Consider the following 17,839-nt stretch of genomic DNA (forward strand, 5'->3'; position numbering starts at 1 on the left):
GCTAAGTCCATTACTCACATTGTGAAAGAATCCCCTTTAGCAGATAATTTACTGTAGAGTTCTTTTCAATAGAGTGTTGCTGAGAGACAGAGAGAAAGAGAGACAGAGACAGAGAGATAGAGACAGAGACAGGGAGAGAGAGAGATGAAGAGAGAGACAGAGACAGAGATAGAGTGGTTCCTGCTCCTGTCTGTGAAATCAACATTTCCAAAGCCAATGTGTGCTCAGGCCTATTACACTGTGTAATAATGTGAACAATGGCTGTTAATCTGGCTCTGTCTGCAATCTAATTCTTTAGCTTTTATGTGGGGTACAGGGAGATGGAGTAGCATTATGATTCCTTTTAGAAGCCTTTCATTTTAATATGTTTTTTTCTTTTGAGAGAGAAGATTTTATTTTAGTGTGTAACTTGTATGGCCCATAAATGATAATTTTCTATAATACCAGCTTTAGCACCTTATATAAACACCTCTACCTTGCTGCAAAGTTTGTATTCATTTCTCTAGGCATGTATAACTTTTCTGATCTGTGAGAAAAATATTAAATGTATTTCACCAATTAGCAAAGTGTCAGGTAGCTTACATTGTATTTAATTTATTTTTCATTTAGAGCAGTGCTCTCCAACAGAATATTTTCCCCCAATCCTGGGCTTTAACTCAGGGCCTGGGAGCTGTCCCCAAGCCTCTTTGTGTTCAAGGCGAGCTCTACCACTTGAGCTACAGCATCATTTTCAGCTTTTTCTGTGTAGTTTATTGAAGATAAGAGTCTCACAGCCTATTTTGCTTGGGCTGGCTTCAAACTGAACTGCGATGTTCAGATCTCAACCTCCTGAGTAGCTAGGATTACAGGCATGAGCCACTGGTGCCTGGCTTCTAATAGAGCTTTTTACACTGGCAGAAATGCTCTCACAGCATTCAATGTGATAACCACTAGCCATTTAGGGTGGTAGAGCATTTGAAATGTGACTGACTGAACTTCCATTCTAATTTAATTGTAATTAATTTAAATATCCGTATGTGATTAGTGGCTACACTATAGACAGAGAGAATCACAGTTTGGGTTTTATTACTGCCACTCAGCTCTGGTGAGGGGGTTGTTGGTGTCACAAGAGTAATATGAAAAGACAGGTACATAGAATCAAAACAACATCATTTAAAATTTGTGTGTGTGAATAGTTTTCAACTTAACTGTAAGTCAAAATTAGACACAATCGTTCCACATGCCCTTCCTCACAAGTGCAATGGTGTGAAAGGCCCTTCTGTTTTATCATGTTAAGGCCCCACCTGGATGGACTCTTGTTTGAAGAAGACAGCACAGGGGAGGAGACTGGCCTGATGGGAGATGATGTTCCAGCAGACAAGTTGGGGGACCCAGCCGTGGTCAAAGAGTGAGCCCTTCTGGAAGGGTTGGGAGGGCTAGCAATGGCATTTGCTTCTGTGAGTAGGAAGGGCGGAAAAGAGACAATCACTCGATTAAACTACACACCTGAGAAACCTCTTGGTGTCTGAGCAAACCAATTATGCAGCTGATTTCTATATAAGAAGCATTCAAGTATTTTGATGACAGACTTTGAACTGGCCATGCATCAAAATCATCTGGGGACCTTAAGAAAAATATACAATGCCCAATTCCTAATACCTAAGTCAGTTTGTCCTGGGAGTGGCTGGAACATTCAGATTGATTCTCATTCTGCCAGGTTTGAATTACTGGTCCAATCCATCAATTTATACCCTATACTTCTAAAACTCCCGGATGATGATGGCAATTTTTTTTTTGCCAGTCCTGGGGCTTGAACTCTGGGTCTGGGTACTGTCCTTGAGCTTCTTTTTGCTCAAGGCTACCACTCTACCACTTGAGCCACAGTGCTACTCCCAGCTTTCTGTGTATTTGGTACTGAGGAATCAAACCCAAGGTTTCATGCACAGGAGGCAAGCACTCTACCACTAAGCCACATTCCTAGCCCAGCACTCTACCACTAAGTCACATTCCTAGCCTAGCGACGGCAATTTAATGAGAATGTTCTTCTAAGTACAGTGTGTTAGCAGAAAGTGCCTCTAGGGGTTGGGTTTCATCATATGGTTGTGAGAGTTTTGATAGCAGTGCCCATAATATTAAATTCACCAGCTTGAGACTAAATGCCTATTTTCTCCATAAAACTAACAGAAAAGTCTTGGATGTGAACAAGCTGCCTTACCTGATTCTTCCTGTTCGTTAATATCCTGAGGATCAGAACCGCTTCGGCTTCGACACTCTCTGTACACTTTAGCCTTTCGGGTCACCATCTCATCGTCCGTGGCCTCTCCACTCTCCCCCTGGGAACACAAAGCTCACCATGGCTCCTAGCCTGTGTCAGACCTGCTTTAGTCCAGGCAGGTCACTATTTTCTCACCAACCCACCTTCAATACTGTCTCTTCCTGGTGAGAGCAGTAAAGATATTATGTTGATCCAGTATTCCCACATCACATTATCTATCCTGTGTGCTCTACTATCGAAACTCCTCAGGATGAGAGGCAGAAAAGAGGAGGCACCCTACCTCTGTATCTTCTGTGTTCACACATAATTGTGAAGCAGATGAAAGTCAACTAAGCATCAGCACCATGTATAGACACAGAGTGGGATGTTTTTTAGATAGCCATGAAGTCAATATCATGTCATAGTGATAATATATATATTATATGACACAATTTATATACATAATGATATATTTTAAATTGTATGCCTCATACAACACAACGGGCCTTCAAAACTCGACCTCTACTATTTTCTAGTCATTCTTTGGCCATCACAGAACTCATGTTCCAGCCATCCAGTCTGCTTTCTTCTCACAAGCAAAGCCTCTTAGGCATCTTGCTGTCTCTGCCAGGGATTTTTTTGCTTTGTAGTTTGTGCTTGGTAAACTCTTCCACGCCCTTCAAGACCCATGTGTCAACTGCTCTTAGGTCTTCACTGTCTGCCTCTAAGCCTCATATTTTCCTTTGCTATGCTCCCATGTCACTGTGCAGATGATTGAACAATGACTCTTATTAGAATACACACCACTTAACTGCCCTGTGTCCTTCTAAGAAACTCTTCTCCCTTTTCTGACTTGACTCCTGGCACTGGGCCTGGCCACCCAGGAAGCATGTGGCAGCTCCTTTGATGATCTGTTTTCGACCTCATCTTGTCCCCAGCTCACATAACCTGAAGGGGTTATGAGGCTGTAGACCACACAATCATCCTGGAAGGCTAGATAGATCTAAGGCTTAATAAACAAGCAACACTTTACCCTCATGAGGATTTTCTTCTTTTTCTTGGTGGCACTTATGCCTAGGGTGTTGTTTCTCTGCATGTTGGGCTTCTCAGCATTTTTTGCAGATGTCCCAGGGCTGGGATTCCGGGTACTCCACCGTCTGCCACCAAACAACTCCACAGCATGAGCTAAAGTTGGGCCTTCATACCGACCATCCTCCTGTAAAGAACCATATGCTCAGTCCATAAGGAGGGAAGCATCAAGCAAAGGAGAAGTAAACATTACCACAATCATCTCAGAGATGGAAGAGCAAAGGCCACCAGAGAAGATATATGATCTAGCACCCTTCCCCAGCCTCCCCCCACCTCGCCACTCTGTTCCCTAACACTCAGAACTCCCAGTGTCTTATCCCTTGTCTTATCCTTGAGCAATTTCAGTTAACCAATCAACTGAGAAAAAAGCTACTTTCCATCCTGATCTCAGGACCAGCTAGGACATTTTCATAAAACTCTGAAAATCCGAGCTTTGTGAGACTTGGTGGTGTTGTGGCGAAGAATAGAGTGTTAATTTTACTCAGGTAAAACTTACTTCTTTTTGTTTGTTATTGTATCATACCCAGTAGATTTCTCACTTAGTTTGATGCATGGGAAAGTCTGACTTGAAATAAAGGGCATGTGGCCCATGAGAAATTCACTTTGGAGGGCCCTGGGGAGTTCTTCAAAGAGTTGAGCTGCCATCCACTTGAGCTATTGAAAGCTGAAGATAAATAAGAGCCCATAGGATGGAGAAAACCATGCAGATTATGATGCGATGGGCATCCAGGGGGGAGGCAATGACTTACAATGCTTTCTGCTGTCAGGGAAACTCTGGGTACTATCTTTTATAAAGCCAATGGCAAGCACTTATTCATTCAATTATAATTAATGATTGTGTCCAGGAGTCAGGAAAGTCAGTTAACAAATGCACAGAAAGACACAAATGAATTAAAGACAGTATTGATGATATTTCACACATTGTATGAAAGGGTTTCTTTAACATGAATTTCCAAAGACTAAGAGTATAACTCAGTTGTAGAGAGCTTGCATATTACGCACAAACCCTGGGTGAATCATCAGTACCTCAAAAAATTAATTTCCTTTTACTGCCTTTACTCCAATGGAATCTTTGTAATTTCAAGGAAGTACTGGCAAAATAGTTTGCTGTACTGCAGATAATATACAAGTAATAAAGATTTGTGTGTATGTGTATATGTACATTCTTGCTTACTCCTTCCTCCTCATATTCAATGACTCTCTGATTTTATGACTTAAACTGTGAATTCTATCTCCTATCTCCTGCTATGGTTCCAGGATGCTGAGTAACTTGGGTATTTGATATAGCAATCTTGAGGTGACTCCTAATAATGGGACATCTGTAACTTCTTCCTGTTCATTATCTATTTCTCCCAACTCTATCATACATGAATTTTACTTTAAATATCTCCTTTTCACTGGATATACCCTGGAGGAATCTTCCAATCCAAGTGAAACATTTTCCTTTGAGAAACATCATCCAATACAGAATCTCTCCTCCTCCTATAAAACTTTTTTTTTTGGGGGGGGGCGGTCCAGTTGTGGGGCCTGAACTCTGGGCTTGGGCACTGTCCCTCAGCTCTTCAGCTCTACTACTTGAGCCACAGTGCCACTTCCGGCTTTTTTCTTTTTGCTTATGTGGTGCTGAGGAATCGAACACAGGGCCTCAAGCATGCAAGGCAAGCACTCTACCGCTGAGCCACATTCCCAGCCCCAACTTTTTTTTTTTTTTAGACAAAGCCTCTGTGGCCCAGGCTGGCATCAAACTTGAGATCCTCCTGTCTCAGCCTCCTGAGGAGCTAGAACTACCGTTGTGTGTGTGACCAGGAAGAGGATCCTGAAGGTTGCAAGAATAAATGGGAATCCAAGCACAAAAGGTGCCTGGGACCAACAGGTTCGTGGTTCCAAAGGACACCGACACTGAGGAAAAAACCAAGTGCTCAGTACTATCCTGAGGATGCTCAATTTACTTTTCCCACTATGCCATCAAACTTCTAAAGACATCTGCATTTCAACAAATATCCAATTTTCACTTTATCATTGAAATCACATATTGTTACCTTGCTTTCTGGAGCACCATTTACTTTGTGGAGGGCAAACTTTCTCAAAATGAAGGGCAGGGTAACACATATCAGATTGTCCAACTGTCTAAACACAGCGAATGATGACATGGTAGTGACGGAGAGCCTTTCCACATCAACACAACTACATAATGGGAATGTGAGAGTTCAAATGACCTTTCGTTTTAGTTTATTTACTGTATCTCTTATGTGTCAATCCAGTTACTTAAGCTTGACAAGAAACAAATGGGAATAATTAAATCACATAGCATTTGTGACAAGGAATGTAATGAAGTTTTAAGACTGGTTTATGTCCATGTTTAATGGATTTTGATGATTCTGGAAGACTAAGGAAGAATTCTGATTTAAAATCAATATGCATAATAGCTCTTGAAGATTTCTTCCAAATAGCAACCACATGGTGTCTCCCTGTGGAGTATAAAAGGAAGTTGTTGTTTTTGTTTCCATTTTAGATGAGTTAACTAAAAGTGTCTTTGTGCTATGGAGCATTAGCATACTTGAATAGGTAGGACTATCTGCTTATCGATTCATGAAGTTAATTATTCAAGATATAATCACTGTGCAAGTACAGGGCAAAGGTAAAAATGGGGCATTGTGCCAGGTGCTGGTGGCTCATGTCTGTAACAGCAGGTACTCAAGAACCTAAGATCCAGAGGATTGTGGTTCAAGGCCAGCCAGCCTGGCTAGAAAAGTCTGCAAGTCTCCATCTCTGAAATAACCAATAAAAAGCAGGCTGGAGACACTGCTCAAGAGGTAGAATACCAGCCACAAAATCAAACTGAGTAAGCCTGAGGCTATGAGTTCAAACCCCAATACTTCAAAAAAGAAGAGTGGGGGGTGTGTTATATATGTCTATATGTCCTAGGATGGGCAGGAGGAGCAAAAAACATGTTGCAACTGTAAAAAGAATGTGAGATTAGCCAAAAGTAATTTAAGTCACAGTTCTATTTGTGATACTAAAAATGATAAAATTTTTCATCTACATAGAAAAACGTAACAGAAAAACTGGATACTTCAATACCACTCCTTTGACAATGTCATTTCAACTGTGCCACTTTGTAGTGGGGCTTATCACTTGTTTTTCCAGCAACCTGCACGTTCCTCAAACAAGCACACTACTCTGTGTAGGCCTGTGCCTCTGTTTATCATCTTGTTTATCCCAGCCTGTCACCCAACCACAGCTGGAGTTTTGGTTTAAATAATTGGTGATTCAGGGTTAATGAGAAGCTCACTCAATTTAAGCAGCAAACTGTGAGAAAATGCCTACTGAAGGTTGTTGCCACCACAAATCTGGTGAGAGAGAACTGCAGGTAAGAATTATCCCTCATTTGGGAAAGTTTCTTTTAACCTTAAAAAGCTCTACCATTGGAGATCAATATGTAGGAAGTTAAAGAATTCACCTAATATGCTATGTGATGAATCACCATTTCAATTTCCAAAGAAAGATCTCCAATATGTCAGCCAGTCACTAATTAACAATAAAAGCCTTCAGATAATGCTTTCAAATGAAATCTTCAGTCTGAAATGTAGTTATTGTTTTTTTTTTTTCTAGACAGGAGAACTATACTATTGGCATCCAAAGTAGTAATAGGATCCACCATGAGCAGACACTATTCTTTACATCATATGGATTTACATTGTGGCTTTATGCATATTGACTCAGCTAATTCTTTAACTTTTTTTTTTTTTTGGTCGGTTGTGGGGCTTGAACTCTGGGCTTGGGCACTGTCCCTGAGCTCTTCAGCTCAAGGCGAACGCTCTACCTCTTGAGCCACAGCACCACATCCGACTCAGCTAATTCTTGAAGACAGACATCCTATGGACAGGCATTGCTATCATTTCTACTCTCTAGATAAGAGAATCATGAACAGAGAGATGATGTAAAATCTGCCCCAAATTACACAGCTAGGGTAGTCTAAAAGCCAAGTGTGTGCTCTCAGAATTACACTATTCCAACGAGAAGGGTGGCCAACACCCTTACCTGATAGAGGCTGACATACTGTTTCCGCAGCCACTGCTGTCTTTGGTCAGGAAACCTCCTCATCTTTCTCACAGCTCTAGTGAGTTCCAATAATCCGCTGAAGAGCATTTTAGCTGTATGCTTTGGTGCCACAAAGTGTAGTAATCTATTGTCCGTGGTCTGAAGGCCATATAGCAGTGTCACACCAGTCTCTGACAGGATCATGCCACCTAGTTTGTTCTGAACACACACAGTGTGTATATCAATGCCAGGGTGTCCCATGTACACAGCCTTGGCTGAAAATAGATCCAAGACTCCCTCCACCAGGCCACTTAACCCAGTATTGCCCAATAATGGGAACTTGCCAGGCTCAGCTGTGTTACTTAGCACTCCACACTTGGCTTTTGCACTGGCAGGCGAGGCAGTAGGGGGCTTTATCCAGGTCAAAGTGCTATTGTCAGGCTGCAGCTGAAGGAAGCAGCGGGCAGAGAGGTGTGAGTCCTGGTCGTAGTGGATGACCGTGGCCCCCTGCAGCAGGAACTGGTGCACATCCGCTTGGATGGACAGCACATACCATGGGATGAGCTCTGTCCCATGGTCAAAGGCCTTCTGTGCCTCTTCTGATCTGTGAGGGTCACATTCTTTAGAGCGCTCAAAGATGTCATTTTCTGAATCCAACAAGTCTCCGATTATAAACCTGATAGAGATAGACACAAATTTGGTCTGTCTTTTAATCACAAAGGAGAGTAACACAGAGCTCTTCCACTCACCCTGGACTTCAATTCTCTTCCTGTTAGGAATTTGAATTAGTAGAGGAAATAGAAAACACCATCATGGAGTAAGTGTTTTTTTAAATTAATTATTTAATTAATTTGCCAATTCTGGGGCTTGAACTCAGGGCCTGGGCGTCATTCCTGAGCCTCTCTGTGTTCAAGGTTAGCACTCTACCACTTGAGCCACAGGGCCACTTCTGGCTTTTTCTGTCTATATGGTACTGAGGAATCGCATCCAGGGCTTCATGCACGCTAGGCAAGCATTCCACTACTAACCCACATTCCCAGTCCGGGTAATTTTCTTTTTCCTGTTGGTTGTGGAACTTGAACTCAAGGCTTGGGCGCTGTCCCTGAGTTCTTTTGCTCAAAGCTAGAGCTCTACCACTTTGAGCCACAACTCCACTTCCAGTTTTCTGGTGGTTAATTTTTTTTTTTAGATTCTTTTTTAAAATTTTATTTATTTTTTATTGTGAAAATACTGTACAGAGGGGTTACAATTACCTGGGCAAGATAATGAGTACATTTCTTATCAAGCATTGTAGCCTCCTTTGTTTACCCTTCACATCTCTTCCCAGCCTTCCCCCGTCCCCCCCAATCCTTCCCCACCCCCACCAAAGTTGTAAAGTTCGTTTTCGACATAACGACTTGTACTTCTCATTGTTGCAATGGGTCCACCTGTATCCCTATTTAAACGACTCACAGATTTTCCTTCGGCTGGCTTTGAGCTGTGGTCCTTAGATCTCAGCCTCCTGAGTAGCTAGGGTTGTAAGTGGCACAGCACCAGTACCTGACACAGGGTAATTTTTTAAGGACAGCATTCAACAATCTTTTTTTTTTGTCAGTCTGGGGCCTGAACTTTGTGCCTGGGTGCTGTTCCTCAGCTCTTCAGCTTAAGGTGAGCGCTGTACCGCTTGAACCGCAGCACCACTTCCGGCTTTTTCTGCTTATGTGGTGCTGAGGAATCGAATCCAGGGCCTCATGCAAGCACTTTATCACTGAGCCACCTTCCCAGACTCAACAATCTTACATTTAGCATAGCACTTGACTATTGGCATAAGAAAAGAATTAATAAGCTATTACATTTTATTATCAACAATAATAATCTTTATTGTAGATCAGTTTTCTCTCTTAGGAACTCTGTTAAAAAGTTTATATAGATATTTACACTATATAGATCATACTTGTGAAGTAATTTTTATCTTTTTTTTTTTTTTTTTGCTTTTAAAGTTTTAGTTTCAGACAGGAGAAGTCAAAGTTACACAACTCTGAAGAGGACTAGCTAAGGTGGCATTTTGTTTGGTCTACTAACTCTAGAGCCTGGGATCATTACAGTTGTTTGCCTTTCCATTAAATCATAAACAAAAGCCATGACCTAAATTTACTAGGGCAAAATTCGGTAAGATTTAGCAACTAATTGCCTGAGAGGTAGCTCTAGTAAAAATAAGATATGAACTGAGTGCTGCTGGCTCGTTTCCTATAATCTTAGCTACTCAAGAGGCTGAGATTTGAGGCTGTGCAAAGCCAACAAAGGCAGGGAAGTCCATGAGACTTTTATCTCCAATTAACTATCAGAAAACTTGAAGTGGAGCTGTGGCTCAAAGTAGTAGAGCACTAGCCATCAGTGAAAAAAACTCATAGCGCCCAGGCCCTGAGTTCAAGCACCATGGTCAACAAAATAAACTAAAATAAGATTAGTTTGAAGCCATTTGCTGGGAAACACAGTTATGGAGGCCAAATAAGCAAGAACAATTCTTGACACACTTAGATGTTCACCTTGCATGTATGTGTACAACACAGACACACACATTAAAAATTCTTGTCTGAATGGGAAGTTCAGTGAATTCCCTTCACTGAGTCTGGACTCGGATTATCAGGAAGATCTGGCAAGGGGAAGGCAAGGGGACATTACTGCTCCCTTTATATGGAGCCACGTTGGCAGGAACCTGCCCAACAGAGACATGTCCTTAATGTTACACTTCATAATTTTTTTTTAAAGTCTTGGTTGTGTAACTTAGCTCAGTTACCGTGGAAAAATCATTGCTTCCATTCACTAACATGACTGTCTCATACTTGCAGTATGTGGTTAAGAACATGCCTTCTGTGTTCACCCCAGACCTAATTGTTCAGCTCTTACCACCTGTTTGCTGCATGACTCGGCCAAAACATTAGCACTCTCTGAGCTATACTTCACTTATCTGTAAATAGCAAAATAACAATGCTCATCTCCCAGAGATGATGAAGAGGTTGAAGACCAAACAAGACAACACTTGAAAGCACTCAGCCCAGGATCTGGCTCAATAAAACACACCACTGTAATTAAATATAGGGAGATGAACTTCATTCCTTCTATTCCTTCACTACTTTCTCTTCTCCAGGCTGAACCAAACCAGCTGTTTCCCTAGACAGGCTTTCTTCAGAAGCATCTTCCAAGTTTTTCTCTGGGACCATTCCCACATTCTCCATATCACACTTTTTTTTTTCTTTTTTTTTTTTTTTGTCATTTTAAGAGCAGCAAAGGTTCATTTGGAGAGCGCCAGTACTAGTTAAAACATAATCTATGCTAATTTCTACATAAAATTTCAGATTTTATTTTAGCATGAGAAATGGCATGTTCCTATATTCCATAGTGAAAACTGAGAAGGCTTTTGTGGAGACAGTTGCTGTCTCAGAGGCGATGCAAGCTGGAAGAGAGGGTCACTGCCTTTCTTGGCGTCAGTTTTTATTTTAGATTACAAAAGGAACTAATGCCAGATGGGAATAATTCCATTAAAAAGCATTCATATCCAGGGACTAATTTCCAAAATAAAACTGACAATTGTTTGTAATGAAATAAATTCATTTCAGGCAGGAAACTACTAGTAGCTTTTGTCTCTTAGATGACAAGGGTGAATTTTACGCAGCTCTGAGCCTGATTCTCTCAAGAGAGGATTTTCTGTGGATTTACAAGCAGAAATGAGGTGGAACGTTAATATTTAGGAGCCAAATAATGTTAATCAAAGATCACAGATGTGATTAGCCAACAATGACATGTGATATGCCTTATCACGTATAAGACATTTGCCTTAGAACCAAGGAAGGAAAATAGAAGGCGGGTTGTTTTTTTACACTGTCCCCAAAGAGCATCTACAGCCTCTTTCATTTGGAAACCATAAATGGACAACACTTTTCTAATGTCCCCTGATAAAAATCTTGTATTAGATGACAAAGGGCAATCTCCAGCTGGGCAGGAAAGTCTGTGAGACTATTATCTTGAATTAATCACCAAAAAGCCAGAAGTAGTGCTGGGGCTCAAGAGATGGTGTGCCAGCTTTGAGTGGAGAAAGCTGGGTAACAGGGCCTAGGCTCAGTAAGCCCCAGTACTGGCGCGCGCGCGCGCACACACGCACACACACACACACACACACACACACACACACACACAAAGACAAAGGGCTATTGTCAACCTGGTTATATATTTTCTTTGTTACAAAGAATGAAGTTAATGAAGATAGGCTTCGTATAATATGATTACTTGAATATAAATTATCAAGTGACAGATAAGACTGAATTTAATATTTTAAGACAGAAAAAATTATCTTTTCCAAATGACTTTCTGTAAGTATCCCCTGTGATAAGAATCTAGTGTTGTTAAAGCTCTCTTCTTGCTTTCAATTGATTTTTCTCAATTACAGATGTCATCTAAATCCTATCTGGGTAGTACATAAACTTTTTTTTTTTTTTAAATTGGTCATGGAGTTTGAACTCTGGGCCTGGGCGCTGTCCCTCAGCATTACAGCTCAAGGCTAGCACCCTACCACTTGAGCCACAACACCACTTCTGGCTTTTTTCTGCTTATGTGATGCTGGGGAATCAAACCCAGGGCCTCATGTATGCGAGGCAAGCACTCTACCACTGAACCACCTTCCCAGCCTAGTACATAAACTTTTAAGCCAGCGTGAATCCTGGCTCTGATAACTGTGAGATCCTGAGAAAACTAAATCATTTAATACATGCAAGTATTTAGGACAGTCTTTGCTTAAAACAGGCTCTCAGTAAATATTAGCATCATAAATATTGCTAATATTATTGTCTGGATTGTGTTTACAAAGTCAGCATTATAAAACAAAACCACCCAAGCAAACACTGCTTCTTTGCAAAATGATGAATAAGTTTCAAGTTACGACTGAAGTAATAAACAAAGCTAAGTGTGCAGATAGTGGGAAGAGTGCTCTCTTTGTTATAGGTCACAGCAGGACTGTCAGGTGTTGGCTAAGGAGAGAGAAAGGGAGAGAAATAGTGTTCCATCACCAGCAAAGCTGGGGAGGGAGGCTATGGTAAGGACAGGACTGGCAGACTAAGTAGTCAGTTGTAGATGAGAGGTTGTGATGTGTCTGTAAGGTTGGGTCTTGCTTGTACATCTTCTTTCAAAAATAAATTTGTGTGTGTGTGTGTGTGTGTGTGTGTGTGTGTGTGTGTGCACGTGCGCACACGCACACACACGCGTGTGCCTGTTCTGGGTTCGAACATAGGGCCTGGGCACTGTCCCTGAGATTTTTTTTCTTAATGCTACCACTTGGACCACAGCTCCACTTCTGTTTTTTTTGCTGGTTCGGTGGAGATAAGAGTCTCAGACTTTCTTGCCCAGGCTGGCTTCAAACCATGATCCTTAGATCTCAGCCTCTTGAGTAGCTAAAATTACAAGTGTGAGCCACCAGTACCCAACAATTACTCTTTTAAAAAATCATTTTATTATTTTGTGTCTATGAGAGTGTGTGATTAATCCTGGCAACTATTATCTTTTCTTCTTTTTTATGCTTAGCTTCCTTATTTTCTATCCCTGTGGGGTTAGACTACCTTCTAGGCATGTCTCTAAGGAGAATACAACTCTGCAGGGAGGGTATGGGTGTAACTGAGGGTCACTCCTGCAATGGTGCCACACTTAAGTGTTCATATACACAGCCTTAGCTTAGCACTCGAGCAGGGGACGACAGACATGAATTACAATAGCCACCATTTATATAGCATTTATAACAAGCCGGGTGTTTTGTTTCATTTGCAGGCACTGTTTCACACCATCCTCCTATCAATCCCATGTGGCAAAATATCATTCTCAATTTACAAAACGGAGGCTTAGTAAGATTAAGCAGACCTACCCAAGTGATACAATAATAAGTAGTGGTGCTGAGACTCAGTCCCAGGCAATGTGACTGCAAGGCTGAGCTCTTGATCGGCACAATTGGGTATTTGTTTATACCCAATTTCTCCAAATAAGCTACTGTACCCTGACAAGCATTGATTCTAGAAATATTCCAGTTATATTTCACATGGCCTATAATATTCATTTATAATAATTTTTAAAATCATTTACCAACATGAAGAATAAAAGCTATGTCTGTGTGAATACGTTTAACTCATAGACACATAAGACTATGGGTGGGCCTATTGCTGGAAAATAAAAACAAAGCATACTGAGATGTATAAAGGAGAGTGCCAACTCCTGTTTGCACTCTGAGTTTTTATTCTCATCATAAACAGCTCTAAGGGTCTAGCACAATTCCAAAGAAATAATGTTTGACAAACATAGCCTTTCCAGTGTAGATAGAACATGTACATGCCCTACAAAATGAACAGCAATATCTTTTTTTTTGTAAGTCCTGGGGCTTAATCTCAGGGCCTGGGTGCTGTTCCTGAGCCTCTTTGTGCTCAAAGCTAGTACTCTACCACTTCAGCCACAACAACCACCTCAAGCTTTTTCTTAGTAGTTTATTGGAGATAAGAGTCTCACAGACTTTCCTGCCCAGGCTGGCTTTGAACCATGATCCTCAGATCTCAGCCTCCTGAGTAGCTAGGATTATAGGCATGAGTCACTGGTACCTTGCAACAATGTCTTTTAAACATACATCTACATGTATCTGGACCCCAGACACCTGCAAGCATCACTTGTGATTACAAATACAGCCTTTCTCTGAAAGGGACCCCTCCATCTGGGCTAGGTTCTTCATTGGAGGTTAGGTTTGATTATGAGTAGTAAAAAGGCCTTGAAGATGCCTAACCTCCTGGATTTCTCTCATTTCACCTGCTAGGGATGAGCGTGTCTAGCCAGGCTGCACTTTTTGCTGATAGAGAGCTACTGAATACCAAACAACCATGGTCCCTTGTATGACTAGGGATGACTGCAAGTGCCTAGCATAGTGTTTCTCCAAATGAAGTCCCTAAACCTTCAACTTACAATTAACTAGAGTTTGTGCGAAGCTGCTATAAATACTGACAACTATAAATACTGATCACCCAGACCAAGTACATTAAAAATAATAAATCTCATCTTTACCTTAAAAAAAGAAAGAAAACAGATGGCAAGGAGTTAAGACTGTGAACATTAATTTTGAACAAAGTAGCAAAATGGAAAGGTAAAATTTGAACTCCAAATTGGTAAGGTTTGAAGGGTTAAAGAAGCATGGCTAACAGGCAAAAATGGTGGTTTTTAAAGGCATTCATGTGAAACTTAATTGAAGTAGCAGGGGTGGGGGGAGGGGGGAGGTACCCTATTTAACAGGAAAAGAGAAGACATGCACACTCTCCCTGCTTGATCTGTTAAACTTACTGCCATCGGGTTTTATCCTTCAAGGAATTCTTCCTAGAGCTGTCCCCTTCGCTGGCGCTGTCCTCCTCTTCTGTCTCCAGACTTCGGCTGCAGCTCCTGATGATCTGGAAGATGCTGTTGACGGTGGACTCCTTCTCTGAGTTCTTCAAGCCATTGTGTCCCACTCGTTGCAAGAAATTATCTTGCCCACTGTAATCTGCTACAAACTGTCAGGAAAAGACCAAGAATCTGCTATTTCAACTTAAAATGTCTGAATAACCCACTTGGCTAGGGGAACTAAATCATAATAGCAATAAATAACAGCATCTGTGCCTATTTTATTGGAAAGAAAACAAGAACCTCCAGGGAAAACATTTTTTTTTCCACTTCACCACGTGAAAAATACCAAAACTCACACTTATTTCTGCCAAACAACTTTTGTCACTCCACGAATCAACACTCTATTTCACATTTAAAACACAAAAAGCAATATTATTCCAGGATTCCCTAGGGAGAGCATTAGGCACTTCAAAGAGGATGGCCGAGTTATTTTATCCTTATACTGAGAACTACAATTAAAAAAACCCTGGTAAAAGTATACTACTCTTTGAAACAAGATGAAATGACTGGCCCTAAAGGGAGCATTAAGAAAAGCTGTGTGTGTGTGTGTGTGTGTGTGTGTGTGTGTGTGTGTGTGTGAGAGAGAGAGAGAGAGAGACAGAGAGAGAGAGACAGAGACAGAGAGAGAGACAGAGACAGAGAGACAGAGAGACAGAGAGACACAGACACAGACACAGACAGACAGACAGACAGACAGACAAGGGTCAGTAATAAATGCTGTTACTAATGACAAGAATGACCTGAGCCGTTCCAGGTATGGAATGCCTCAAAGGTTCCATTAAATTCTTTTTAACCACTTTATCTTTTCCTTCTAGTTGCTCAACGTCCCCCTCTCTCCGGCAACCAGTACACTCAGTCAAAACTCACACCATCTTCTCCATTTCCAGGGTCAAGAACAAAAGGCAACGGGCCTTGGAGGACAGGGGCAGTGAGGTCAGAAGCCTGGAGAGTATCTTTAGACAAGGCCCTGGCTTCCTTCAGCTCTGCCCACACAGCTTGAAAACAAGGAGCACTGACCTATCCCACCCTTTCTCTCACTGACTTGGGAAAAGTGAAGCCTCTCACTTGACTTTACCTTCTGTAGCTAGACATTCCCAAACAATGAGAAAAACACATCAGCCTTCCAAATAAAAACTAGAAAACAATACTCTTTCCACTTGTAGTGAACACAGTCCATCAAACCTAACCCAACACTATCAAGCCTCAAGCATTGCTCACTGGCACTGTCTTCTCCAGAACTTTTGAGAACCAATCTGCGACTTCCAAAACAACATAACAAGGACTATTGTGGACTTGGTGAGGATAGTCAGGGACTGGTAAGACAGGTGGCAGCAAGAGCACCCCAGAACCTTACCTCTAAAGCCTCTTCCTGGGAGTTGTACCGTGGGCAAAGCTTTAGGAGGCCAGAGGCTCCGTCAAGCACTTCACAGAGCTCCTTCAAAAACACGCCACAGAAGGGAACCACCTTACAACCTGGGATGTGCAGTGCCCGCGTCACCACCTTCCTGTACTCCAGGGAGGACTCATGCTGAGCCATGGCGTCCTTCAGGCTCCGCATAGTCTCAATGTCAGACTGGTCCATGAACTGCCACATTTTTAAAACTTTTCTTGACCTGTTGAAAATAAGTGACATTTTTATCCAGACTGAAAGAGACACAAAGGAGCTGAATTAAACAGTCTGAATTCCACAGAAATTCATTTTCTCAACCTTCAAATTGTATGTTGACTTATTAATATCTATTTAGGATTCCTGTTTCCATTGACTTCTCCAGTGATAGGAATATCATGTTTTCCAAAAATGAAAACACAAAATTAAATAACAAAAGATATATACAAAACCAGGCTGATTATAGAAGGTAGGCACCTGAATGTTAAGTTTGGGCTTTTCTGGAAGTCATAGCTAAAAGGCACCCATAATGTAATGTTGATGTACAATAGTAACTCTTCTTTAAAGGAAATAAGAAAGTCATTATTATTCTGAGCCAGATATGAGTGGCATGACTCCACACAGATTCAAGGCATGTAATGTTCCACTGTGAAACATTTACAGTTATAGAACAAAAGGAAGTCATAAATCATTTCATGTACCCATTACATGGGTGGGAACATGGGTATGAATCTGTGTGTGTGGGAGCACAGCAAGGCAGGAAATCTCTTCTGAGGTTTCAGATGTTAACTATGGCAATCCTAGGAGATGTGTCCTGCATCTGTGGAGATGGAAGGACAAAGTACTCTCATCTCCTGTGAGTATGGAGTAGACATGGAGTCAGGAGGTTGGGCCCAATCTTTCCGGAAGGTTCTGATAAATAAAATGACTCACAGAAAGAGCCTGAGAGGAAAGACATCCAGAGCTAGGCCCTGAGGGTACAGAGTGAGTGGTCATCTAGAGAGTCCATGGCATATTTCCAGGTAACAGTGCAGTGGGAGACTTAAAGAGGCCAAGGAGCAGGGCTGGAAATCCCATTACCACCCACCTGGGTATCCATGAGGGCAAATGGAACTGAATTGGAAAGGAAAGACAAAACATGTCTTCCCACCCTACTACAAGTTTCTGAGACTTGGGCTATGAAATGTGGGAAAGGGAAGTTGCTTTAAATTGAATGACAGATAGAAAATTTTGATTTAGAGTAGGTTCAAAAATCACTATATGGTTGGGCTGGGAAGGTGGCTCAGTGGTAGAGCACTTGCCTTGCATGTTTGAGGCCCTGGGTTCGATTCCTCAGCACCACATAAGCAAAAAGAAAAAAGCCGGAAGTGGCGCTGTGGCTCAAGTGGTAGAGCGCTAGCCTTGAGCTGAAGAGCTGAGGGACAGCACCCAGGCCCAGAGTTCAGGCCCCACGACCGGACCCAAAAAAAAAAAAAAAAATCACTATATGGCATATGGGACACCCACAGGACATAAAGTACAACATGACACACACCCTGATTTAAAAGTGAAACAGAAGCAATATGGATACAGCCCCAATGGTTTTCTTCATCAGCACACAGCACTCATCCCCCACTGGGCCTCTGGTGTTCTCTTTCCCTTTGGTTCTTTATAATTCT

At 41.7% G+C, this 17,839-nt stretch overlaps 1 protein-coding gene across 2 annotated transcripts in view; it reads right to left on the bottom strand.

Moving 5' to 3' along the window:
* Plce1 (phospholipase C epsilon 1) overlaps positions 1 to 17,839 on the bottom strand; it is a 234,927-nt gene that overhangs the window by 48,463 nt on the left and 168,625 nt on the right. The window contains exons 5-10 of one of the 2 annotated variants that reach the window (XM_042689538.1): positions 16,149 to 16,407; positions 14,696 to 14,901; positions 7,364 to 8,039; positions 3,267 to 3,449; positions 2,195 to 2,312; positions 1,332 to 1,434 (exon numbers count right to left, since the gene is read on the bottom strand). In XM_042689538.1, coding sequence (XP_042545472.1) covers positions 1,332 to 1,434; positions 2,195 to 2,312; positions 3,267 to 3,449; positions 7,364 to 8,039; positions 14,696 to 14,901; positions 16,149 to 16,407 — 1,545 coding nt within the window. Of the gene's footprint in view, positions 1 to 1,283; positions 1,435 to 2,194; positions 2,313 to 3,266; positions 3,450 to 7,363; positions 8,040 to 14,695; positions 14,902 to 16,148; positions 16,408 to 17,839 lie in introns of both variants that reach the window. The other variant, XM_042689537.1, reaches the window with a different exon arrangement.

This window comes from Dipodomys spectabilis, unplaced genomic scaffold (assembly GCF_019054845.1).
Source record: "Dipodomys spectabilis isolate Male_0828 unplaced genomic scaffold, ASM1905484v1 ptg000125l, whole genome shotgun sequence".
Lineage (NCBI taxonomy): Eukaryota > Metazoa > Chordata > Mammalia > Rodentia > Heteromyidae > Dipodomys > Dipodomys spectabilis.